The sequence below is a fragment of the Antrostomus carolinensis genome, unplaced genomic scaffold, assembly GCF_000700745.2.
Source record: "Antrostomus carolinensis isolate BGI_N321 unplaced genomic scaffold, ASM70074v2 scaffold3912, whole genome shotgun sequence".
NCBI lineage: Eukaryota > Metazoa > Chordata > Aves > Caprimulgiformes > Caprimulgidae > Antrostomus > Antrostomus carolinensis.
Window position 1 is genome coordinate 44,745 of NW_010297404.1, and position 27,681 is coordinate 72,425.

General features: G+C 35.2%; 1 protein-coding gene across 1 annotated transcript in view; it reads right to left on the bottom strand.

Moving 5' to 3' along the window:
- LOC104520405 (regulating synaptic membrane exocytosis protein 1) overlaps positions 1-27,681 on the bottom strand; it is a gene marked incomplete at both ends in the record, with an annotated part of 139,185 nt that overhangs the window by 42,380 nt on the left and 69,124 nt on the right. The window contains 10 exons of the mRNA XM_029083518.1: positions 762-824; positions 4,963-5,088; positions 7,119-7,275; positions 16,426-16,497; positions 17,736-17,892; positions 18,024-18,195; positions 18,516-18,646; positions 19,682-19,794; positions 20,933-20,979; positions 27,007-27,130. Of these exons, the coding sequence (XP_028939351.1) occupies positions 762-824; positions 4,963-5,088; positions 7,119-7,275; positions 16,426-16,497; positions 17,736-17,892; positions 18,024-18,195; positions 18,516-18,646; positions 19,682-19,794; positions 20,933-20,979; positions 27,007-27,130 (1,162 nt within the window). The remainder of the gene's footprint in view (positions 1-761; positions 825-4,962; positions 5,089-7,118; positions 7,276-16,425; positions 16,498-17,735; positions 17,893-18,023; positions 18,196-18,515; positions 18,647-19,681; positions 19,795-20,932; positions 20,980-27,006; positions 27,131-27,681) is intronic.

The following is a 27,681-nucleotide window of genomic DNA, read 5'->3' on the forward strand; positions in this document are numbered from 1 at the left end:
TTATTGATTCTAAACTTTCTACACAATCTGATCTGTATTTTTAACAAGGTCAACAGATGTGGTGAAAAAAAAAAAAAAAGGTGGGGGGGAGCAGAATTAGATTTGTTAGATAAAGACATTTCAGTCCTGTTCAGTTTCACAACACTGGGAAGAGTTGAGACAGGGAGCTCCAGGCTCTGGATCAAGAGATTAACGAAGATTGAAGATGAGCTCAAACTACAAAGTTTATGCCTGGATCTAATTTATAGCACAATTTGTAGATATAAAACCAAGTAATATGAGACCCCTCAAATCTGGGGTTCCTAGTAAACCCTTATTAATTACTGTTCTTTCTTCTACAAGGAAACCAAAATCAGCATGAGATTAGGTGTCACGAGTATCGATGGTTGGCTTATGTGTGGCTGTAATATAAAAATAAAAATGCAAATAAAAGAAAACATAAAAACAAATAAAAAGGAATGTCTGACGTTATAACACCACTGTCATGCATTGGGAGACCAGGACTTCTGTGACTAGACAGAAAGTCTATCACAAAATACAACTGCAAAATCAGAATTTCTTCAACTGCTTTAATCCTTACTACTGAAGTTCACAACCACATAAACACATTTCAATATGAATTAAAATGAACAAAAATGAACAACTGACACTAGGAAAATCTTCACTTACTGGGACTAAATACTGCTATAGAAAAGAGTTGGGCACACAAAGTATCGACAACTAACCAGACGTGTCCATGACGACCGAATTCCTGTATTTACCTGATGGTATGTAGGCACTCTGCACTTCTTCCTCGTTTTGCTCTGGGCAGCATAAGAAGCTCACTGCACAGACAGGATGGGTGGTGAGTGAAACAGATATAGTTATGAAGCATTAGATGACATGACTTATGCCAATGATATGCAAATGAAAACAAAAAAAACCCAAGAAGCTTCCACCCAGATAGGTAGTCTGATAATATTCAAACCCAGACTGCACTTCTCAAAGAATATGAGCCAAAAAATGCCTATGATAAATAATTCCTTTTAGTATGGCAAGTAATTTTGTGGGATTACACCTTTTAAAATTCAGAAGTACTTTTTCAGAGCTCTTCATGATAAAAAGAATCCATAAACCAGTTACACTTCTTTGAAAATCTCTTTTCTCATGAACTAATTAATGAAGAAATACTTTGGGATAAAAAAAAAAAAAGAAGAATGATGCCTATTGTTTTGTTGGATTTTTTTTTCTTCCTAAGCCACAAAAACATACACAAAAGAGCAGGGCAGGTTTGCTACTAATTTAATGCCAATTGATTTATGGGAAGAGCAACCAGTCATCCTTCTGAGGGGAAAAAAGAAAATGTTCACTGGAAATATTACATTTGGACAAATATAAATTCTGACTCATAGCTCTTGACAATATTTTGTAATTTAATCCTAATGCAAAAAAAAACAAAAAAAACCCCCAAAAAACAACAACCCTGCTAATCACACTTATTGTTTCTTATTGTTTCCAATAGAGAAAAACAGCTGTCTATTCTATTTTTCATTTACTGTAACCAAACACATTCTATAGCCAGCAAGATGGTAAAATTAATACATATTTATGTCTATGGTAAATATGACTATGATATGAAATATCCCTTGAAGTAATCTTGTAGTTTTTTGCACTTTCACACAATCAGAAATATCCAGCTCCAAATCTCCTAATTATCATAAATATGAATTTAAAGCTAAACTTCATGGAAACATGTTATTTTAAAATAAGCAGGGAATCATATGAAGTACTATGGTGACAAAGAGAGAAAAAATTACAAAGTAGATAAAGCAGCAGTTGTTCAATGTGTTTTATGCTTCATGCCATTTTAAAATGACCCATTTAAGTGATGCAGTATAGGTAATATCTAAAATTCTAAACTGGGCAGCTTGAAATAATGGCTTGTGAGTCATGTGTGAGATTTAAGTTTGCATCTGGAACCACTAGCCTGATTTTGATGCAACAAAATGTATTAAAGGTGAACTGAATTGTTTTTTGGTTTTGAGGGTTTTTTTAAGCAAAATTTGCATTCATAAGCTCAGAGGACTGTCAGAATTTATATGCAAGTTTCCAAATTACAAATAAGCATGCATTTTAGGAAAAAAGTTACCATTTTCTTAAGAGTTGTGAAGGAGATGCGAAGTCCACATTAAATCATAAGGTACTTTGTTAACATTTACTCTGCCTTTGCTAAGTCAAAGAGTAGCCATTGTAATTGGTCCACAGCAAACAGTAATATAAAATTCATACAGAAAAGAAATACAAAATAGCCAATCCACATTAAGTCTTCAAGTTAAAAAAACAAAGCAAAAGAATCCATCACAGTAGTTTACTGATAATGTAAGAAGATACTCACAGTTCTATAATAAATTAAGACTGCTTTGGAGTCATTTAAAACAGAGATTATTTTTCTAAAACAAATGTTTTCTATTGTGAGTATTTTGGTACTTACATTAACAGATTTTATTTAGGAATGAAAGAAATACCAAAAAAAAAAAAAAAAAAAAAAGAAGAAAAGGGTCATGCCCTTGAAAATTGGATGATGATCCCAAATTCAGAGCAAAGTTTACTGCTTAGCTAGATTTCCTAATAAAAAGCTTTTCCTAACAGATTTATACATACATACACACACACATACACACGTGTATGTATGTATATAAATATATATATAAAAGGTAAAGTGGACAAATCAGTTCCACTGGAAATCTATCACACCAGATACTTTAATTAGAGACTATAATAATTATTTTTACAAAGATCAATTCAGAATATTCAATATTAATTTGGGACGAGTTACAGATCATTGAGAAAATGATCAAAAGTAATAAACAATCACAGTTTCTGCCATGTAACTATTGGGTTATTACTCATCTTTCAAACCAAGTTTACATATGGTATCTATATGAATGTACTTGTTTAGATTAAGGGTTCAGTAAATGAACAACACATTATATTTATACTACTATTGATACTAATATATAATACTGACTAAAGATTTTTTTCTTAGATCCTTGCATGTGATAGAGAATCTTCCTCAACAAACACAATTTTGATCTTCCCTATGATGCTGATCTTATGTACTAAAGACAGTGAAACCTGCAAGAGTTAAACAGCCTCCACAACTGAAGAAATTTGAGAAAGATGAAAAGGAAAACATGAAAAAGGAGACCACTGCAGACAAGATTATTACTCAAGGAGAGTAAGTATATGGACCCGTCTTTAAATCCTATAAATAAGCCGCATACATCCTTCATGTCTGATCTCTAAACTTCTGAAAAGTGTTTTCTGAACATTGAAAAGAACCGAAGACTGTGTCTTACTCTTCTGAAGAAATCCAGCAGCCTATTGCTGCTGTGGCTCTGGTCTGATGGCTCCTCTCCAAGAAAGCCTCAATGCAAGCCCTGCTCTCCAAGCACAATCCATGCATATATCATCATTTATACCATGGTTTGAGGCTTTACTGGAAGAAAACTTTATACACAGTTAACTTTCTATATTTATTTATACTGAAAAAAGCTACTTGTTAATGTTTTTTTCTCCTCAGATGTGCTCAATAAGAATTCAATAAGTATCTTCAGGAATCTTTTTAATATATCACTACTTATAATAAATAATAACATGAAACATTTGCAACAAGTGGAAATTACTTGAATTAGCTTAACTATAAATCTGCCTACTACATTTAAAAAGCATTTCAATTCACCTCTGAAAGGAAATTCAGTACAACAATCCAACTTAGACAATTCTGTACAGACTTCTTGCCTATAAAGTTGAATTTAAAAATGTTCCAAATAACTCATTAATTCTCATATGTATGTTACCACATTAAAAAAGCAAAACAGGCAAGGTCATACACAGAACTGAACTAGTTTTACTGCAAAAGCCATCTGTTATTCAATTTCTATGTTGCTTCAAAACTGGACAAAGAGTTCCAGAGTTTTTAATGTTTTATTCTGTATATGTTTTCATATCACTATGAAATGTATGTTCGGTATTGAATTTACTGGATCATTTGGAAAGGCTTTGTCATCCTTACTCATAAAAAATAGCAACTCACTGAAAAAAAATAAAAATCCAAAGACATTACTGGGACAATTGATCTTATACAAATGGTAAAAGTTTGCCATTATAGTTTAGCTATATGATTTTTTTCAAAGTAAACAAACAACCCACAAACATTAATAATCTATATGACTCTCATTATTAAGTTTCCCAAATACTGAACTGAAATACCTTTTTGAGCTTTTTTCAGCTATAAACTAAACAGCAATTCTCATTTTCTTCCATTTTATTAGAATATATTCCTAGATATCTGAAAACTATAGCTACTAGGACAGACCATCGGTTCTCTGAGGCCTGTAGCCACTGCATGTATTCCAGGGAAAGAAGTGTATGTGTCACGCATATAAGATTGGAGATTTTTGCTAATTACAAGCACCGCAACTATCCTTGCAATGCTTGATACTGTACCAAGTTCACTGGAACGTTACATAAGATGCTGTGAGACTGCATATATAGATGTCCAAAATCTATAAGCACAGGAATGCAAATCATAGCATATGCAACTCTCAACTAGTAGGAACGCATGCCTGGTTATTTTGCTGCCTACCGAAACAGATCAATTCAGAGTTACAAGAACAGCTAGGGCATACATGTAGATTTATAGTTTCCTAGCAAAAATCTTTGGGCTTCATTCATGAAACAAACTCTAGGACACACACCCAAGAACTGCTAGTCTAGATACCTGCTGTTACCGTCAACTGGAGCACAGTTTTACCAAAACAGAGGCATAGATAGTTTAACCATTATATTAGATTTGTCAGTTAGGATGACTCCTCTCCCTTCCCCATTACTATCAGTCGTGTTTCTACCGAACACTTGAAAATTAGGCAAAGCAACAAAGACATTTCTAAACTTGTTTCCAAGTTCAGGCTGACAATGTACCTTTCTTGATCAGACAAATACTGACTATCCATGTCTCTGGATCTGTAATCAACTGGAGTTCTGGAGGCATCATGGTGTCTAGTTGGAGAACGTGATCTTCTCATTTGATGAATTTCATCTAAACTCCTGAAAGGCAGAGATATGTATGATAATCTTGTTTTCTCAAAAATAACACAGCTTAATGGACTACAATACAAGTTGGTTGAAGCAAGTCTTCAATCATTAAATTGTTAATATATGACTTATAAAAAAAATATCAGTTCGTAAGATTATTTTTTTTTAAATTCCACCTCTAACTATAGAAAGCAGCTATTTGTACCATATTTAGAAATACATGTTTGTTTCTGTGTACATTGATGGATTCACTAATGGAATTTTCAAAGCCTGTACTTAAAGAATAACTGAGATAACACAGAAATTGAAAATACCTCACATGAAATTAAGTTTTATGCATTTGTATATTCATAGTCAGATTTTTAATGCTCATTTTGGGCTATCAGCTTTTTGCAGGTATCTCCAAGTATTCTTTAAGAAATTCTGGGATGGGATATGGGAACTTGCAGCAGATTTTATCAATCTCAGACTAAGTGTTATACAAAAGTGATACAATTTTGTATAAATGCAGGTAGTGTATGACCTTCATGACAGTAATTTAAAGCCCTCTCACATGGAAAAGAACAAGAAAAGAAACTACTGTTTGAAAGGTAGATTCTTCCCTTAGTTTAATAATTGCCATTGGAACAAGAAGCAGTAGTTTTCCAAAGTATAAAATGAAAGGATACATGGAATTGACTATGAAATAATTATTTTTGCATTGCGCTTGTAGATAGAAAGATACAACAAGAGCACATATAATTGTTCACAAAAGAGACTGAGGAGCCCTCATTCTCTCTACTATAAAAAAATGAGTCAGTGTCCCAGTCTGTTTTATGTACAGCCATACTCTTCTACCTGTTAAGGACGCACTACTGAGAAATGCAACAGAAAGTGATTTGGTGGGTAGTGAAATAGCTTCATCTGTAAGAACTGATGTAACAGAGGGCGATGCATGCAGAGACTTAAGAAGCACAGAAAATTTGAATGCACAAGAACAGTATGTATAGCATAGAGGATGGAAAAGCAGAACCAAGATCATCAGGATTCTCAACTGGGAGGAGAAGCTGGTTTTCCAAAACATAGCATCACTTTGAAACATCACAGATTTCTTGCATTAAATAACCAGTGCTGGAATTAAAAAAACAAAACAAAACAAAACAAAAACCCCACAGAAACGATGGATAAGGACAGTACTGTAGCACAGAATTTTGTACACAAAATTCAGCTAAGAAGGGTAGATTTTCAATAAACTAACACAGCTAGTGGGCAATGATGTTTCTAGTGCAACATTTCAAGCTCCCACAGTAATTCAACAACAAAGCTTCCTAGAAATCGGAGGAAAGGTAAACTGGTAAAAACTGGCTGATTTTTAGGGTTCTATGAGAGGCTGCAAGAAAAGCTTATTGCCCTGCTCAATAAAACAAGCAAAATTAAGTGAGTGAAGTTTTGTGCTTAAATAGTCTGTATGGTATGGCACTATTCAAAAAAAGCATAAAGCATGCAAATGAAAAGCTCAAAAAGTATTCTCCGATTAACAGGCTGTATATCAAAAGCAGTAAATGCAGAAAATAGAGGTTTATAAATCACTGTGATTCTGTAAAGTATTTTTCACTTCTTTCATTTAAAATGTCACACTATAAATAGAATTGGTAATTTCAGCTTGCTGTTAATTCAAAATTAGCTCAATTCATAGTTACTATACAATTTGAATACACCACTATTTATTATTCTACAAATATACTCAAGTGGCTTCATACAAGATTCAGCCACTGACTGAAAAAAACATTTCCAAACCTACATATTAGTTATGGTACACAGATAATGAATCAGACAGAAATTACCAGTAAAGAAGAGGCAAGTTTTACAAAGTTATGATTCACCTCATGAGTGCTCTTGAATGATTAATAAAAGCATACATCAAGTACAAATATTACACACTTAAATTAAGATACAAAAAAAGGTTTAAAATTGTGAAAAGCTGCAAAACAAAAGCTAACTTAATAGCGACAGATTATACAAACTTGAAACCATCCAGTGTTTCACTAACTCAGGCTGCCTACCTCTGTAATGGCACATTTGGTAAACGTGAACGGGTCCTGCCCTGATCGTCACCACGGTGAGGAGATACAGATCGTGAACGATGATGTGTTGTTCTTTGCTGTTCTGGCACAGTTAGCGTTGCAGGTTTACTTTCTCTAGTACTAGATCTATAACCTACTGGCAAGAGGGCAACAAAAGGAAATTAGAGAATAAAAGTCTGGGTTTGGAAAGAATTCACGTGGTTAGACCTTCCAGTAACACACATCTAAACGCTTACACAACTTTCAAGTCGTCATTCAGCCGTTGTACATCCCGACGCATCATGCAGCCAGGATAAATTACAAGCATTACCTTTAAACATCTACATGTAAAGAGACAGAGAAACTGAGATGATTTTCGTTCTGGAAGATGTGGAGGAGAGAACTGAAATAGTTTCTGACTTGGAGAAGAGTAACCAGTGTAACTTTTATTTCAAAATTGTTATACAGGAGCAAATATTTGAAAGGAATCCAAGCAATGTAGGTGTACCTCATCTAACAAATGGAGAAGGCACGCTTGTGTACAGCAGCACAGACTCATCCAGAACTGCTCATATATAAAGCATCCTTCTGACTCTTGTTTCAGTTAAATACAAATATATTATCTACTGAATATAGCCACCTCCTTTCAAAAATTCTGAGCATTTAGAGTATATTGTATAGAATATTGCATGTTGCATACTCTGCAGAATGTTTTTTTCCAAATACTATGAATGAGCTGCAAAGTTTTTGATAGTTCATTTTCACATAGGATTTAAAAAAGAAATCAGCAGAATGATAGTCCATTTTAAAACGTTGACATTCCTGTGCCTTTTTCCATGTAGCACACTGTTTGCCTTTGAATTCCATTCTAAAACACACAATGAAGCTCAGGAAGATCAACAGCTTTCAAAAGGTGACCGTGAGCTTTCCAAAAGAGCCTAAGGAGATTTGCTCAGACTTTAGTTGCTCACTTCTAGACATTTAAATTAGATTAGAAGAATCCTTTGACAGGAAATCCCTTAATGACAGAGAGAGCCGTCCTTAAAGTCATCCCTTAATGACCTCACAAATTATTCTTTAGATTAGAAAATAGTCATTGTTCTGCTTCTCTGAATTTGTCTAGCACTAAGTTCCTAAGTTGCTGTGATGAGTTATTTTGTTCAACTAAAAAACCAGCCTGTACCAGAAATCATCTTTCCATGCAGGAAAAAAATATTATTTAGTCACTCAATTGCCAATTGGGTAAACTAATAAGTTGCACTTTTTTAAGGATCTTGTTATAGAATTTCAAGTATGAGGTTTTTTCATATTTTGTATAATTCTTGTAGTACTTCTCTGATCTTCTACCGAATTGTTATAGCCCTCTTAAAAAGTGTGGCCCATATACAGAGTCTGTATTAGGCTTGGTCATGTACTCAATGACACTTAATAACTGTTTAGTTGCAAGGCTGAACCCTGATCACAAACCTCAAGACAGAATTCATGCTTTTTCTCCTAAATTTTACATCGATTTACCAACCTATTCTAATGGACGTGTAAATGATCTGAATGCATTATCTCATTATCAGGCCAGGAAAAAAAAGACTGTTGAAAAAGTGATGAGTAATCCTAAAACAAGAACATCTCCCACCATAGAACAGATTATTTTATTAACAGAAAATTGAGAACAGGGATCTACTAGATTATGCATTTTATCTTCCAAGGAACTCTAAGACTGTTTTCACCAATTATGTAGCTTATAATATCACAGCCTCCAGAATTGTGTCCGCACCTTTTATATAGCACTGAGGAAACTATCAAAAGTTATGCAAAGATAATAGATGAGCACCAAGGTGCTGCATTATCCTGTAATAGCTTCCATCCTTACACCAGCAGCAACTTTACTAAACAAAAAAAGACTGGCTGCAATGATTTCTTGTTGTCTTTAATACATTTATGACAACAAATATGATAGGGAAGGCAGGTGTGAAGGAGACAAAGTTAACAAAGTGATGATTAGACAGTTTTACTATGGACTCTCTGGTTACGGTCAGCTAGAAAACATGCAGAAAGACCTTTGTAAGTTCTGTCATCACTTTGTCCAACTTTCATGTCTTATACTATGTCTAGTATAATGGTTGGTGTGAGAACAGGGGAAATAACTTTTTTTGCTTCCATTTGTTGAAGCAGAGAGATGAGACGAGGCTAAAAATCAGGGAAACGGGAAGCACTACAAGTACGGACAGATCTCAGAGGGTAGGACTGGGCCCAAAGAAAAGCACTTGTCAGAAGAACATATGTAGCTCAGAAACAAACAAGATTGACCATAATGTTGTGTGCATGTGGGTGTGCGCTGTTCCCAGACACCGAGTTAGACATGTCAAATAAAAATCGTGAATACAGTTTCATATTTAAAATGTGACATTAATCAAGTTTGGAGAGGTTGGAGGCTGTCATGTGAAAACCAGAGAAGGATATGGAGAACAAACTTCTGGGAGACTGAACTAGTAGCTACATAAATAGCAAATGTTTGCCACTTAATGAGCATTTTTAATAGCAAAGGCGTACTGAGTATCGACTGCAAAATAGACTCGCAGAAGTTGATGGCACGAATGAAAGTATCTATCAAAGTTTGTCAACCTTTTAACAAAGGACTCCAATGTTTCACAGGTTTTGATGCACTGTGATGCTGGAGTACCTTATCTGCTGTGCAACTGTTTCAGAGTTGTGCAATAAAACTAGAAATAATACAAGGATCTCACTCTCTCAGGACAAGGACTGGATACAAATTCTGAGGCAAAAAAGGAACTCCCTCAGACTTCAGTGGAGATTCCTTCATCTCATGTACTAAAGTTACTGCAGAAAACATCTGGTTTATTGTCAGATGAAGAAAAAAGACTACTCATGACAAAAGCTGGATGTGTTCCCTTTCCCAGGATAATTAAATCTAAGCTGTATGTGCCAAAACATATTTCATTTTCCAAACAAGCTTGTTTTAGATAAAATCCTGTCATCTCTATGAGAAGGAACATTAGTTTACATTTATTCAACACTGAAATCAAAGAAATCCAAAACTTCTTTGTAAGCTTTAGGCAATTGTACTGAAATACATATAATTAAAATAAATATTTAAAAAATAAATATGAATTTCAGTTTAAAACATATTTCTGGAGTCTCTCTAGTCTACCTAAAAAAATACACCTAGGATTATGCTGTATACTTAAAAATGTGGTATAGAAAGGTGATTTTATCCTATATATCCTTCACAGTCACGTTATCCAGGGAACAGTATCTGAAACTTGTTCATTGTGTGTACACAAAGCTTGCAGAAGAGATAGAGCAATAGAGCAATAGCAATTCACATTTACCCTAAGTATTAGCTCATGTATTGTTAAGTTGGTCAAACCTCATTCATACTTCCACAGTGACCATAACAGTGACAGCAACAGTAAAATTTCCTCATATCCTCAAATACAAAGGCTCTGTGCTCTCCAGAGTGAGCAGAGAATTTTTTTGCATGGACCAGCATGACAGCAGCAATCAAGCTTATGGTAGTTTATGTAGAAGTTTCTCAGTTGCTCATGGGAAACTGTCAGGTGTGACATGAAATGGAAGCTGGGTGGATGAAGAAAATGGTTCTAGCAAATGCTTGATATCATAACTTTTTTTTTTTTTCAAGACAATATAGACAACAACAAGGTGTGATGATGGCACCCTGCTGCTACAGGCAGAAGGTAAGTACAATACAACCATTTTTACGGACTACATATGATAGAAAAATAAATTGTTAGAAAAATAAGAGTAACCCATAGCATAAGCAATGCAGCTCATTAAAAATACCCCTTGGGATATTGCCAACTATATATCAGCTTTTTTTTCTTTTTAATTAAGAAAATTACTGAAGTTACTCGGACGAGTACTATTCAAGATATTCATCAATGACCTAGATGAGGGAACAGAGTGCACTGTCAGCAAGTTTGCTGATGATACAAAGCTGGGAGGAGTGGCTGACACACCAGAAGGCTGTGCTGCCATCCAGCGAGACCTGGACAGGCTGGAGAAATGGGTGGGGAAAAAAATTAATGAAATATAATAAGGGCAAGTGTAGGGTGCTGCATCTGGGCAGGAACAACCCCAGGTTCCAGTATAGGTTGGGGAATGATCTATCAGAGAGCAGTGTAGGGGAAAGGGATCTGGGAGTCCTGCTGGACAGCAGGATGACCATGAGCCAGCACTGTGCCCTTGTGGCCAGGAAGGCCAATGGCATCCTGGGGTGTATTAGAAGGGGTGTGGTTAGTAGGTCAAGAGAGGTTCTCCTCCCCCTCTATTCTGCCCTGGTGAGGCCACATCTGGAGTATTGTGTCCAGTTCTGGGCCCCACAGTTCAAGAAGGACAGGGAACTGCTTGAGAGAGTCCAGCACATAGCCACAAAGATGATTAAGGGAGTGGAGCATCTCCTTTATGAGGAAAGGCTGAGGGAGCTGGGGCTCTTTAGCTTAGAGAAGAGGAGACTGAGGGGTGACCTTATTAATGTTTATAAATATATAAAGGGTGCGTGTCACGAGGATGAAGCCAGGCTCTTCTCAGCGACAACCAATGATAAGACATGGGGCAATGGGTGCAAGCTGGAACACAGGAGGTTCCACTTAAACTTGAGAAGAAACTTCTTTACAGTGAGGGTGACAGAGCCCTGGAACAGGCTGCCCAGGGAGGTTGTGGAGTCTCCTTCTCTGGAGACATTCAAAACCCACCTGGACGCCTTCCTGTGTGATCTCATTTAGGTTCCTGCTCCGGCAGGGGGATTGGACTAGATGATCTTTCGAGGTCTCTTCCAATCCCTAACATTCTGTGATTCTGTGATTAAAAAGACAGGCCTCAAAACTTGTTCAGTTTTTATTAAATCCTTTACTGTTCCTTTATTGACCCTTCCTATATACTTAGCATTGGTGAGGCCACATCTGGAGTACCGAGCTACCCAACAGAAGAGAGTCATGGAACTACTGGTGTGAGTCTAGCTCAGGATCACAAAGGTAACTAAGAGACTGGAGTGCCTGCAGGAGTGGCTAAAAAAATTAAAGTAATATTTTCTTCATGTGAATAGATGAACAATGTCAAAAATCAATTCTGTTAAAGCTGAGGTTCAAATTAAGTTACTTTCAGCTTTTGATATAAACTCCTTTTATGAACAGTTCTATGAGTTGATTTAAAAAAAATATCACTGCAAGATATTAATAATAAATTAGGACAGTAAAATTATATGAACAATAAGAACATCTGTGATATCACATGGGAAAAAACACTTTTCTTAAAATATTCTTGAAGTTATCAAAGTGCCATTATTTTTAATGTACCAGCCTTTGCTTTCATTGACAAGTAGTGATTCTTTGCAGCTGCTGAAAATAGTTTTCTCTATTACTAACTGCTAATACTGCATTTGCCTTAGCAATTGGTAAAACATTTGAAATTATAGTTTTAAGGATTTCCAATGTCAGTTAAATTAGCCAAAATATTTTCACCATTCCTTTTTTTGGTTTATTGTGGTGATCAAGTAAACTTTCGTGCTTCTACATTTTGCAGTTATGTGTCTGATTTTTTAGAAAATGACCAATAGTATTTGTGAAAATCTTGAGATATTAAGAAGGCAAATTAACTTCCTTCTTTTCTGAACATTCCAAGAAAAAGAATAAATAAACAACTGTAACAAGATACCTTCAATAAAGACAGAGCTTATTCATCATATATAAGCATTATGGTGGCTAACATTGGCAAGTAAGTGGGAAAGGAAGGAAAAGGGGATTTAAAGGGAAACATTTTCTTTTGAGTCACATATTGTAAACTCAGTTTTGATATTGTTACTTCTGTTGAGAAGGAATACCTTAGTCCTGGACTAATCTAGTTGAAGCCAATAGAGGCTATGCCAAAATAGTCTAAGAGCTGCATCATTATCCAACATTATGGGAAAATAAAGATATTCATTGTCCTTCCCACATGCATACCTTGCAGGAGAATGTGTGGGAAATCTGGACCAGACAAGAGCTACAGTGCACTCCAGTGAGGTCCATGGTACTGGGGGGCAGGAGGCGGGAAAAAGCAACGAGCTTGTAGCACAAGGAGGAATTGCATATCCAAAATCTTAGATGATTTAGCAATGTGATAAATAAGGAAGGTTGGATAGAGGGGTAAAAATGTGTATTGAAATTGGTGTCCAGGAACAATTTTGAATCTGTGCTTAAGATTCTTGAGCAATTCAGTAAACGGTGGGACTGGCAACCTTTTCCAGCTCTCACTGCATTTCATATGCTGTCTAGGCTGTCACACATTCATGGCTGATGACTGAAATTTTCTTTGTCCCTAAAGTCTATCCCTCATTTAAGAATTCAGGCCACATCTGCAAACAAACCCCTACGCTTACATGTTTATCCATTTTGCATGGGAATCACAAACAGATGAACTCCACTTCAGTTGCCAAACATGTATCCATTAAAGTCAAAATAGACAAATCTGTGCTTGGTTAGGTCAGCTGCCATTGTTTCTGATTTAGGTGGACTTCAGAAAGAGTTCTGTCAGGCCCTTTGAGTTTCAGTTTAGAGACTCAGCTCATTGTAAATCCTATGGCTATAGATTAAATCTTGCAATTTTCTAAAGTGATGTCTGAGAAAGTTTGGACCCATTCATTCTTCAAAGGCACACCTGAGCATGCACAGTCCCAGTAAATTTCCATAAGAATCAGTTACTCAAGTGCTGACCCAGTTGAACATTTTTTAATGTTTCCTGTCAGATGTAAAATGGTTTTGTATTGGGTTTGCATGGCAAGGTTTTGGTAGCAGGGGGGCTACAGAGCTGGCTTCTGTGAGAAGCTGCCAGAAGTTTCCCCTATATCTGAAAGAGCCAGTGCCAGCCGGCACCCAGACGGACCCACCACTAGCCAAGACTGAGCTCATCAGTGACAGTGGTAACATCTCAGGGATTACATATTTAAGAAGAGGAAAAAGCTGCCGTGCAACAGCAACTGCAGTAGTCAAGAAAAAAGGAATGGGAAGATGTGAGAGAAACAACTCTGCAGACACCAAGGTCAGTGAAGGAGAGGGAGGAGGTGCTCCAGGTGCCAAAGTAGAGATTTCCCTGCAGCTTGTGGTGAAGATCATGGTGAGGCAGGCTGTCCCCCTGCAGCCCATGGGCAGTAACAGTGGAGCCGATGTCCACCTGTAGCCTGTGGAGGACCCCAAGCCAGAGTAAGTGGATGCCCAAAGGAGGCTGTGAATCCATGGGAAGCCCACACTGAAGCAGGCACCTGGCAGGACCTATGGTCCCATGGAGACAGGAACCCATGCTGGAGCAGGTTTGCTGGTAGGACTTGTGACCTGAAGTATGTTCCTGAAGGACTGCGTGCTGAGGAAAGGACACATGTTGGAGCAGTTCATGAAGAAGTGCAGCCCATGGGAAGGCCTCACTTTGGAGAAGTTCATGGAAAACTGTCTCCCATTAGAAGGAGCCCATACTGGAGCAGGGGAGAGTGTGAGGAGTCCTCCCCCTGAGGAGAAAGGAGTGGCAGAAGTAATGTGTGATGAACTGACCCCAACTCCCACTCCCCACCCCACTGTGCCACTGAGTGGGAGAAGGTAGAGAAAATCAGGAGTGAAGTCAAGCCTGGGAAGAAGGGAGTGGTTGGGGGAAGGTGTTTTAAGCTTTAGTTTTTATTTCTCATTATACTACTCCAATTTGTTTGGTAATAAATAAAACTAATTTTTCCCCAAGTCAAGTTTGTTTTGTCTGTGATGGTTAATTGCTGAGTGATTTCCCTGTCCTTATCTCAACCCATTAGCCTTTTGTTCTATTTTCTCTCCCCCTGTCCAGTTGAGGAGGGGGAGTGATAGAGTGGCTCTGGAGGGCACCTGGCATCCAGCCAGAATCAACCCACCACAGGTTTATTTCAAATGGTAAATGTGTGCTTTGAAGAACTGGCAGCTGAAAAAAACGCCCCATTTCTTAATATAGTATACTGAAACCTTAAACAGAAGTAAGTCTACACAGATATACCAGTATCTACATTGTCAAAAAAAGATATGATTATTTTAATTTTAAGTATTTACTCTCTCAGCTGATGTAAAACTATCAAGATTAATCACTTCATTAAAGCAACTATCATTACTAGACATACCTGAACAAATTTTCCTCTTAGTAACTTAGGTGGTAAACATATTAAAGTAAGAGAAGAATTCAATCAACATGAAAGGAAGAAGAATTTGGCTCAGTAAACATCAAAATGATATAGCATTAATAAAATATGTTATTTATTTGTATGGTTATATAATGTTTATTTGTATGGTTAGACACTGGAACAGGTTGCCCAAGGAAGTTGTTGATGCCCCTCCCTGGAAGTGTTTAAGGCCAGGCTGGATGAGGCTTTGAGCAACCTGATCTAGTGGAAGGTGTCCCTGCTGATGGCAGGGGGATTGGAACTAGATGATCTTTAGGGTCCTTTCCAATCCTAACCATTCTATGATTCTATGATAATGAATAAATTAATTGTCAGGTTATTTTAAACAAGGCTTGGGAAGATAGAGAGCTTTCCAAATCCCACCATGATTTAATTCAGCAATTTTCATCAGGAAGATCCACAGAAAAACTGATTTAGTGCTTACAATGGCATAGTGACTCTTGAGTTAGTTTGGGACAATTGGGAAACATTTTCATCTGACTTGTGGCAACAGTCAAATAGAAGTAGGAAAATGTGGTATCCAAAATTGTCCTCAAGATTTTCAGTATGTAAGGAATGCTGAACTAAAAGTAAAACCAAGATAGTCTCTACAAGTATATATTTATGAACATTTAGGTAATGATAGTTCATGAAAGCTTATGAAAACTATAAAAGATATAGCCATGCTACAAGCATCTTAATCTACAGCCATGCATTCTGAACAAAACTAATGGGAGACTGCATTATATCTGAATTTCAAGCAAAATGCAAAATAAAAAAAAATGCTTGCAATAAACACTGAAATCTTAATTACTACTTTAAAATTATTTTTTGAATTTAATTTATATTTTAAATAATGCTTGGAACATTACACAGTAAACAATTAATCAATTTGAACTTTCCAGTGGTTCACATATAAAGAATGATATGTAAAATAAGTATCAAATGAATGAATAGTAGAATCTTTTAATTCACCATGATTTAGGACAAGTACCATGGAATAATCAGGAAATTTTTTTTTACAATGCACTCTCCAAAATCAGTATCCTCAATATTGTGAAATGTTAGAAAGAAAAAAACAAACAAGCAAAAAAGAAGAAGAAAGCAGGACCATGCTGTTCACACACGCACCTGGAGGAACAACTCCAATACCATCATCAACATCATAATCTGAGATGTCACTATCACTGATTGGCCGAGATCCTGCACAACAGTAAGGTAAACAAATACCTGAACATCTGGTTGTCTTATCACATGTAGAAATATGTTCATTTAACATATTACTGAGATTCAAAAGATTATTTTAAATCTAAACAATAAAGGAGGAGAACTAAACTGCAGTGATCTACAGTGACTTTTCAAAAGATAGATGAGCCAATTTAACATGCTATAGCTGCTGCAGCCTCCTTTCCCCTTCTCCTTCCCTCAAGTCTTCAGTAATCCTCTACTAGGATAGTTTATCTCACTAAACCAGCAAAAAGTTAACTCAAATGAAGAAAAAAAAAAAATACTTTTGTGCTATTTCAGTGTCTAAGCTGAATCAGCTTCCTGAACAGGAAAGGAGAGGTGGCAGCATATGGTGAAAGAGGGGAAAAGGAAACAGCACTGCCAGCTTTTAGAAACGTTCAAATATCTCCTGAAAACTAACCTTTAATTTGCTCACTCTATACATATCCTCATGTAGCAATTACAGCAGTACCCCATTTTTATAATTCATTCCTGAATGTGCACCAATTTCCTATGCATTGTCTGGAATGAATAACTTCCATGTTTAAGAAAAAACAGAAAAATAGCTTGGAAACATATTCTAAACTAATCATCTATGTCCTTCTTATTTCTAAATAAATATCAAATTAATGTAAAAGAACAGAGAAGCTACAATACTAAAATATTTCAATACAGTCATTATTTTAATATGTTTCATACAAACCTGAAATCAGATTCATCAAAACAACTGTACCTACAAAATACACACATACCATTTCTCTTTGCTGTAAAAGTACACTTCTCATCTGGTTGTATAATGAGCATATTGGAGGTTGAGACTAACTTTATGATGAAAACTGTTTTTAAGCCTTGTAAGTCTTTAAGGACCCTTTTTTTTTTTTTTTAATTAAAAGCTTATTAAAAAAGTAACCAATAATGATGAACTTCATTCTTCTATTTAAAAGGAAATTTATGCAAACAGATGTTTGAACAATTTTCTTTTGCTAGCAAAAACCAAACCAGTTCCAACAGGTTTCACATACTTAAAAGTTATGCATCACAGGTGAAAGGCTGCCGTGTCAATGTCATAGTTTGCTTCTCTTTTCTGCCACACATTTTTGTTTAAAGACTATAAAATATTATTTTAACTTGCATATGAAAGCTAAGATACCATTACACTATATCCTGCATTTCTAATTTTAAATTTAAAACAGATGAATGGAATTTTGACCTACTTTGTAATTTTTTGCTAGTGCTTTCTCCACCATGAACATGTCTTCTTGGCATGAAAGGTGATGGCTGAGGCAGAGGTAGTGAAGATTCATCATGTGTCTGCAGCTTATACCAATGTGGTTCATCATCTAAAAGTGCTGTCTCCAGCTCTATAAGAATCTAATAGAAAAATCACGAGGTTTAAATTTTACTTTCAAGGCACACACACAAAAACACATATATAAAATATATATGTGTATGTATTCAAAACCAAACAATGAACTCGGGAGAAATGTGATTGTATGTATCACCTCTCCAAGAAATTCACTCTCCTCTTCTTGTACTCTTGGCTGATCCCATACGGTTATTTCAAGCATTCGTTCTCTAAAATCTCTACGATGTACATGTGAGTAGAGAAAAGTTTGGTTCCATTTTGGCTCTAGACTTTTCTTTACTGTTTTGGTCCTCCTTTTACTCTTATCACTGGAACATAAATATTTGATATAAATTGTTTGTAGAGATAAATCACAAATGCCATCTACTCATCAGCACTCACTGTTTTCATTCTTTCTGATCTGATAATGCCTAAAAGAGAAAAGTATTTGCTGTACAGTGGATCACATTCATCCAAAAGTCCATGACGTTAATTTGATACTGACTTGTATGATTCAAACGCAAATTTTTGTTAGAATTACTCTAACTGTAACAAATTATTAAAAGGAATTATTTCATAAGCATTATTTAAAAGTTGATTCAATACATGGTAAATTACAACATAATTTTCTAAATTGAAAACTGACTACCTTCTGTCTGGAAGAAAATACATTTTTACATAGGGATTCCTGGGGCGTCCATCTAGTCTTGGTGGCAAATCTGTTGCTTGCAGAACATTTACTATTAACTGATGTCCCACTTTGTCGTACCACAGTTTAACCTACAAGAATCAAGTTACCAGAAAACATTACTGAAAATGGAGAAAACACAGAATTTTCAGACTGCATCACATGAACCTCAATGTAAAAGTAAACATTGTTTTTTTCCAAGAGACAATGAGATATATGTTATTTCAAATCCCTTAATATTTAATTAAGTTAGATGGAAAAGATGATGGTATAAACCAAAGACTTCTGTATTTCCCACAGCTGAATAAAATGGTGGTGCCTGATTATACTTACATCGTTTATTTCACTCTCTGCATAATCTTGTATCTATGTGTGTTTAAACCCACATATGAATTAGCTTTGTGCCTTAAAAGCTATATTTAAATAGGAAGCCCTGACTGCAGCTAAACCTGAAGCATAGTTGAAATCTGTCTACTCTGATTTGTCACCTTCCAAATGTTCTTATGAAAAGTGTAATATACATCTAAATCATTTCTCAAGAGAATCAGAACATAATGAAATTTTTGAGCCTGCTGTATACTTAGAAATTAATATGATCAATATAAAAAACTATAAGAATGTACAAATCAAAGCCTAAGTACTAACAGTATATTTAATAAACACAGCTTCAATTAGTACTACAGACAGTGCCAGGATGTAGTATGTATCTAAATTAAAATGCATTACCAAACAGTGTAACTCTTAACAAATACTCAGCTCTTTAAATGCTCCCATAAAGAAGGTAAAGGGGCACTATGCTTGTTACTGCCTGTTACTGGGCATGTAAAGAGTGACCATCTTCAATGCAGAGGATGGCAAGTTACAAGGCACTTTCATGGGCTCCTCTCAATATAAATTCCTGCACTCCTTGGTGTATTAAGACAACAATTCTTTACCTCTGCTGTGATTAGAGTGATCATTTGTGAATGTGTTCAGAGGGTCCTAAAAAAACATTTGAAAGACGTTAGTCTTTACCAACAGCCAACATTTCTCTTAACCTCCCAATACAGCTTGGGAATGTGGAGGGCTGAGGGACCAGCACTTCATAGATTTTCATTAACGACTCAGGAAAAACAAAATATGCTCACAGAAAGCTGCCCTGGTAGGACTTGTGGTGCATCCCGTAGCACTCCAGGGCTGGTCGGAGATATAACAGAAATAGAAGGCCTTTCCATCTTCTGAGATTCAAAAGAACTTGAACCTAAAAATACATCAGAAACACATGAACTTTCCAAGTCAAATTTTGAAGGTAATTTGGATAACTTATGAATTGTTTTTGCTCTGAACTGTATAAACCTTGTATTTATACACAGTATAACTCGATTAATACATGGAAAGATTTCAAACTGATGTAGACAGCATGGTGAAAAGACTGTCTGGATACCCTTACCCCAGATTAAACGTGCCATTTTTTGTTTTATTTGAAATATTATATTTAAGAATGCTCCTCATACAGCAGTGGCAAACCATAACAAGTTTTTTAAATAAAATATTGTCCTCTGACAGAACTGCACATCTCCCAACTCAAACTATTCTATGATTCTAATAAACCCACATCCATTGTATGGAGTGTACTCCTGGTAGCCTCTGAAATTTTAACTCCCAAGGAACTGACACACAACTATGCAGGACATGCATCTAGCATGGAGGATGCTCCGGTGCCTGCTGGACATCGGCTGTTCTCCACCAGTGAGGCAGAGCCCTCTCTAGGGAGATGAGCTCATGAAAGGTGTAAGGACACTCGGTGGCCCCACAGGACCCTGTCCCAGGGAAGGTTTCTGGTTGCATCTCAGACAAGGCTCAGATGAGAAAGGACTGTGAGCCATGGACCTCACAAACTCTAGCTGAAACAATTTAAATGGGATAGTTAAAAAGAAAATCATTCTTTTGAAGTATGACACACAAAAATTTCACCTAGCCAAAATCTTCTTGTTAAGAAAAAGAGAAACAAGAACTCTGGACCTATACTGGATGGTGCAGGAGGTGAAATCCAGACACCATTTGTACCTTGGCAATACCTTATACCTGTTTTCTCTCTCACGTTAGGGCAAGTACATTACTGTTTTGGGCCACAGTATGTATATGAGTATGGTACTAAGAACAAAAGATACAGAATAAAACAATAAAATCCTGCTAACATTTGAAATCTGTAGAGCTTTTAATCAAATCTATATCGTTTTGAATTTAACACAAAAGATCAAAACCCACTGAATTTTGTCATATAAAAACCTTGGAGTTAATGAAGTCTTACACTGCTCATCTTTCAGAAAATTCATAGTCAAAATGATTGTGCTGGGTACAAGACCATGCTTAGTGAAAGGAACAAGTTGTGTACTCACTAGACTCTAATGGGGGGTGAGAAGTCTCGGGAATCCGTGGAATATCACTAAAATATGAATATACACAGAGTAATTAGAAACAACAGAGATGACCTTCTGCTGTAACAAATACATTTCTGGAACACTTTTTTAGAAATATGGATATGTTTCTGTTCTAATGGGTTACGAGGAAAGAAAGGGGAAATATTTAAAGACATATTTTCCACAAGCAGTCATGAAAATCTTGCTAATGCAAACTACCTTTTTCAAGTTAAAGAACTAGCAGATGTAACAATATGAGCACTAAAATGTTAATATTGTGGATGGATTCCACTATATTTTTAAAACCAGAACAATAATGTTAAAGAGATTTTAGGAAGAGAAAGGTGGCAAAAGGTAGTATAGCTACAGATGTTCCATTATTTTTTGGAGGAAAAAAAATCCAAAAAATAAGACATAGATTAACTCACTAGTAATTTTTATATAAACATCTCAAGGAGTTCACGGAATGAAACTGACGAAAATGTCTTATTATAAAAAGAAAAAAGCAAATAACATTAGCAATGTCAAACAAAGAAAATAATGCATTTCTTCAAAGGCTAAAAAAAACCCCAAACCACCCCATGTTATGATTCCATATGGACATTTATTTTTCAACATACACAAACCCAGCACATATACAGGCAAAGTCAAACTGGTTAGGTCCACACACATCTGTCAAAATTTTGCCATCAACAAATTTACTCTTCCATCAAAATCTGGATGATGCTAGTTCCTGACTCTTCTGTTCTCAGCAATCATTGAAAGTACATTGTGAGAGCAAGAAACAACTGTTATTGTACAAATGTTAGAAAAGGAAAATGGAAACAAAGCTCTTCAGTGAATTACTTGAAAATATTTTCACCTACACAAAATAATCCAAAATTGGAACTACAATAACATTTCTGAAGAACATTTACAAGACTAAGTCTAAAGCTGAGTATTTTAAAGCAATTCATGCATTTATCTGTTCAGTGAAACACTGTCTTTCTGACTTGGAAGTCAATAAAACTAAGACTCTTGGGCATCACTTGCAAATGAGAGACACAAGTCAGAAAAGGTATGTAACAGTGCTCAATCAACTAGTCTTAAATTTGCTTTTCATGTCTTGCAATTTAAACTTCTGGTACGTGGGTTTTTAAAAAGCCTATTTCAGCTCCCAGTTAAAGTCTCACATCAGCTTACATCTCATATCACTTCACAAGAATGTGCTTCTTTTTGCTTTGACTCAGTAATTCAAGAGTAATATAGTTTCCTCAAGCTCATGGAAATATAACTGTATTGTTTATTCTTGACATGGTATAGTACTATTTTGCAAAACAGGTTAACAGTGTGCTGCATAGCAGGGCTGCTGTGCAGACTTCTTCCTCTCAATATTTTCTCCCTTCAATTTTCAGGGCAATTCTCATCAGTCTGAAATATTTACTTAGTATATTCAAAGTTATTTTTCTGTTCAATCCGACATTAAGTTTGCAGTGTTTTCTTGTGCTAGAATATGAACACTCTTGTCTGCAGTATAGCATTGTTTGTAGTAATATTCCATTCAGGATATCTAAACAAGGGCTCATATGTGCAAGGAGTATTTCAACATGGAAAGTGCAACCTACTGTGTCAAGTTACATAATTCCTGGGTGGGTGAGAAAATGGTCGAGTTTATAGTATTTTCCTCACTTAGAGTTGGCAATACAAAAGTCCTTGCCAGGTAAAGGTAAATGACAAAAATAATCAGATCTTTCTCATCAGACAGGAAAGAAGGGAAAGAAAAAAATATTTGTTAATATTTTTTCTAAACCCCTTGTAATTCTTAGAAAATACTGACAGGAACAGTGGAAGCTAGAACAAAAATTTAAACTCCAAACAAAATGCATGGTTTGCAATAGAAATGTTACTTGGCAGCTTTCCCACTCAGCCCTTTCATCCTCACCATATTAGATCTTGTTCACCCTCAGGAAATCTCTAAAACTTTACAGTACAATGGACAGTTTATAGATAGATAGATAGATAGATAGATAGATAGATAGATAGATAGACAGATAGATGTAAAGTGTACGTGTGTGTCTGTGTGTGTATATATATATATATATGTGCTAGGAAATCTTCTCTTCCTTAATATATTTATCTTGTTTAAGTACAGCTCCACACAGAGCTGCAAGACATAAAAAGCAAAGAAACCAATAAATTATGTACGCAATACAGTACTGATCAGCACACTCGTGGCAGAGTATCCTAACAAACTCTGTAACAGTTCTGCTTTCTGTTATTGATTTCAAAATGGAAATGAAATAATTCAATGCTATGACTATGTCCCTACTTAAACGTCTTAAAAATTCAATAATCCACTTGACATCATAATTTCTTAAATATTACATGTTCAAAAGAAAATAACTGGTGTTATGTATCTAGTGACGTGTCCCTACTTAAACTTCTTAAAAATTCAATAATCCACTTGACATAATCATTTCTTAAATATTACATGCTCACAAGAAAATAACTGGTGTTATGTATCTAGTGACTTTATCAAATGTGAGGTTTTTTGGTGTTTGTTTTTTTTTTTTTAACATTGGCATTTTAATTGAGGAAAGAAAATTCTAAAGAAAAACGATAATCTAATCTAGAGCTTGCTAGTTAAGAAAATTAGTCTTACCTAGCCTGCTCTTACAGATTGTAGGAAATATTCTAATACTATGATTTACAAAAAAAGCTCTTCAGAACAAATAGTAGAAATCTCATGACTTACAATATTCAAAACTAGACTAGTCAAAGCAAATGTTAAAAACCAAAGACGTAGCACAATCACTTATTGTAAATAAGAACAAAATTTTGCTTTGCCCTCAGAGCAATGTGAATGTCAGAAAAGTAATGTCAGACACATTCCAGTAAAGAGCTGCTGATAGTAGCCTTTGTCTTTCTATCTCTACCCATCTTACGTCCCATCGTTACATATGACTGTCTTCTGTCTGATCCTTCCACACTCTAACGAATACATAAATTAAACTATACCTTAGGTTGAGGTGCAGATACATGGTTTTTGAGGATCACTGTTTTGTAAAACAGAGGAATAGCTGTAATTTCTGAGGGTTATAGTCAAGATCTTAAACACTGAAGAGAAATCAAATTCAAATGTGGTTGTAACCCACACTTCTTTAGGTTGCTCTAACCAAAGCATCGTCCTCAACACCCTACAGAGTTTTCAGAGTTTCTGAGTACCTGTCCCCAGTGCTCATCCTCCTATTTCCAAAACTGTTTCTTCCCATCTAAATCTGTAGATCGACCTACAGTTTGCACTAGTTACGTTACTTGAGCAATTCTCTGGAATTCAGTACTGCCTGGTTTATGATAGAGGCTCAACCTTCTTACGAGAACCTAGAGCACAGTAGCAGTCCCTGCACAGAGGAGCTGAATCACATCAGAGAAACAACAATTTTGGCAAAATTATCTGTAGAAATCCAAGCAAAGACAGCTAACATCTGATGAAGAAAACAGAGACAAATGAAAAAAAACATTTGTTTTACCTGCAATATTCCTTACAGCTCTCCCGAGCACACAAGATATGGTGAGTTAGTTACCATGCCAGGTTTCTTCTCCAAAAAGCATACTGCCAGAGGATTTTCTATGCTGTCTTACGCTAAATGCCTCTCGCATTGTATTCATATTCATAGGTAGTTCTTCTCCTCATATTTAGATAGCCAACCCATTAATTCTGCTTTTTATACTTTTTTTTTTTTTTTAACTACGTTGTGTTGCAATCATTAGCATCAATTAGTTTCTATGGAGTTTTTAAGGTACTATTGTGGTTATACTGTTTATTGTTGTTACGCCTTCATCTGCTAATAGTGCTACATGTTTCACAATTTTCTCTAATAAACATCCTATAATTATCCATTACTCAAAATTACATTTGCTGGTAGACACAGAAATCCAAATTTACAAGACTGAGCAAATTGTTTAGACATCAATTTTGTAACTGGCAGTGAATCTAATTCATGGGCTTACAGTCCTCCCGCTATTCACTTAAGCCAAACTGTGTCATATTCGGTCTTTTTAGAGCTAATATGCTAGGACTTTTTAAATAGAGTCCATTAAAAGTCCTGGTACATTATCTGCATTATTAATACTGCGAGATGAAAACGCTTAAATTATGCAGACGAAATATCATTTTTCCAGATCTTTTGGGAAACTACTCTCTCACAGGAATTTTACATGTAATGGATTACCACTTAATGCTGTATCAAGCAGCTTCAATTTTGCTGAGTCAGCAACTAAAGTAGACACAAAACTTTGCTACACTAGATTTGTTGGATTAAATAAAATTCCCTGTCATGAAACAATCACATAGTTTGGATAACGTGACAAGGAGAAGCTAGGGGGGAAAAAGGAATCTGTTAATGTAATCAAACAATTTCCCATTATGTAACACAATTACATAGATTATAATTATTTTAAAGAAAAAAGAAAATCCTGTGCAGTATGTTCTTTTTTTGTTAACTTTCATCAAGATTTCTTTTGTTGTACAATGTCTGGTATTTTTTGTTCTTTTAAAATGACAGAGAGGTAAAGCCCAATCTGATACAAAACAACAGGACTTTGACTCATTACTGCTGGAGAAAGGAAATATCTTTAAATTTCAAAGTTTTATATTCTAGTTGCTTTGGGATATTTATTTGTTCTTCTCAAAAGAATGCACTTCACATTCTGTGCCTCAGTTCAACAATTATGGTATTTTCTTTTGATTTTTCTTCAAGAATATGTCCCTGGAATGTGATCACCTTGTACTTCACTTTTTAAAGCTATTAGATTTATCAAATTCATAAGCTAAAATTAAATTGGCTTAACAATGAAGTTACCATAAAAGCTTAAGGATACTCGACATTTACAAATATATTGATAGCAATATATCTAAAGCTCATTATATAGAATATTGATCTAGCACTTTCCGTTTACATCAGTTGTAAAAATCAACTTTGAGGTTTTCTTCGATGGAGATATAAAGTTCAAGTCAGGTTCAGTATAAACATATTTATTTTCTGCTTATTTAAACATAAAAACTAGACTTCCAAAATTCTCCTTATGACATTTTATTTTTAATTAAAAAAATGCAGCATTTAGAGACGTATAATGAGTGCACATAGACTCTCGGAAGTTCTGAAAAACTATAAATTCTTTTTTTAATTAAAAGAAAACTAGACAAGAGTAACTTTCTATTGTTAATCATGTGACTCTGTTCTGCAATATAAATGTGAATTTACAATATGTGATTCATATTCAATCCTGTAAGGCTTAGTTCAAGATGGTCCCAACAGAGTCATGTTCAGGTATGGAGTGTAGAATATCGGTAAAACGATTGTGACAAATGCAGGGCAAACCTCACTGATCTTATCAATTCAAAAAGATTTTATTATCTTTCTAAGGCTGGTTTGGGAAATCAAGAATATAAGAATTGTTACCACAAAATCCCAAACTTGGATTTATAATAAAGACTATAAACATAACATGCTAAAGCTAATTTTTTACAAAATTACCTTCATAATATGAAGGCATTTCGTTTCCACTTTTGATTTTGCTAACAGTATCATTTAGGGGTAAATACAATCTTTTCAATTAAGAGTTTTGTTTTGCCTTTTTTTAGCTCTTTAAAGAAGATCTATTTAAAATCCTACTAGCCTTGACTTACTAAAATCCTGCAATGCTCAATGTTTGCTGATGCTCCTTTCTACTCATGAATACTTGTATAAAGCTATCCTGATTTAATGAAGCTATAAGCCTGAAAAAATAGATTTTTCTCCACTTGATCCACCAGTTTTCCTTTGCCACTTGGCAAAAACCTTGTTAGTACTTTGACCATACAGAAAAAAAAAATTATACTTATAAAAATCACTGCAAAGATCAAAGATTGTAAATAGCAGGGAAGAAAAAGGAATATAAAGAATGTCAATAATAGAAAGTGAATCATATTCCATTATTAAAAGATAAAAAATAATGGACTCACAAATAGTCCCTTTAAAAGTCCCATTAGTAGAAGTAATAACTATGCTTAAGAAGCAAGTCTTTAGGCTTACCCAATAGGCCTTGAAACAATAATTTCAACTTGAGGTTCTGATTTTGATTCTAAAATAATGTTGTAAACTTCTTCATTTGTAGCTCCAGGCAAGGGTTTACCATTCCATTCTAGAACTTCATCCCCTTGAATTTAAAGAGAAGTTTATCTCATTTCCACATTCTCTTCTAAAGAAGTGCAAAACATTTATGAAATCTATATAGCCAAGTAACATTGCCTGAAATCAATTAAAAAGCTGTGATGAAAACCAAAAAATGGTTTTTGAAACTCTATCAAAGTTCCTTTCTGAGAACACAGCTACAATTTGTACGCATAAAACATATTAAAGAAATCACTTATGCAAACATATTAAGTATTTCCAAAATAATACAGCACCTGTTATTGTGCTATGAAATTAAAGAGTCTTTCTAAAAGATACATTAACTAGCAGCAATAACATTTGAAAACAGATTAATCTTCAAAACCAAAAAACATAAATACCTACTGTTAAGCCCCTAAAAGTCATGACATTTTATTACAATTTAAATACAGTGCATTTTGATTTCTCTACAAAAAGAGCAATCCCACTGTCTGTTTCAAATGAACCAAAAATAAAAGCAAGGAGTGAATCACTGTCTCCTGATGATGTCAGGAGAGACAGAAAGGAAACCATGATAAGAACGTTATTTAGATAACT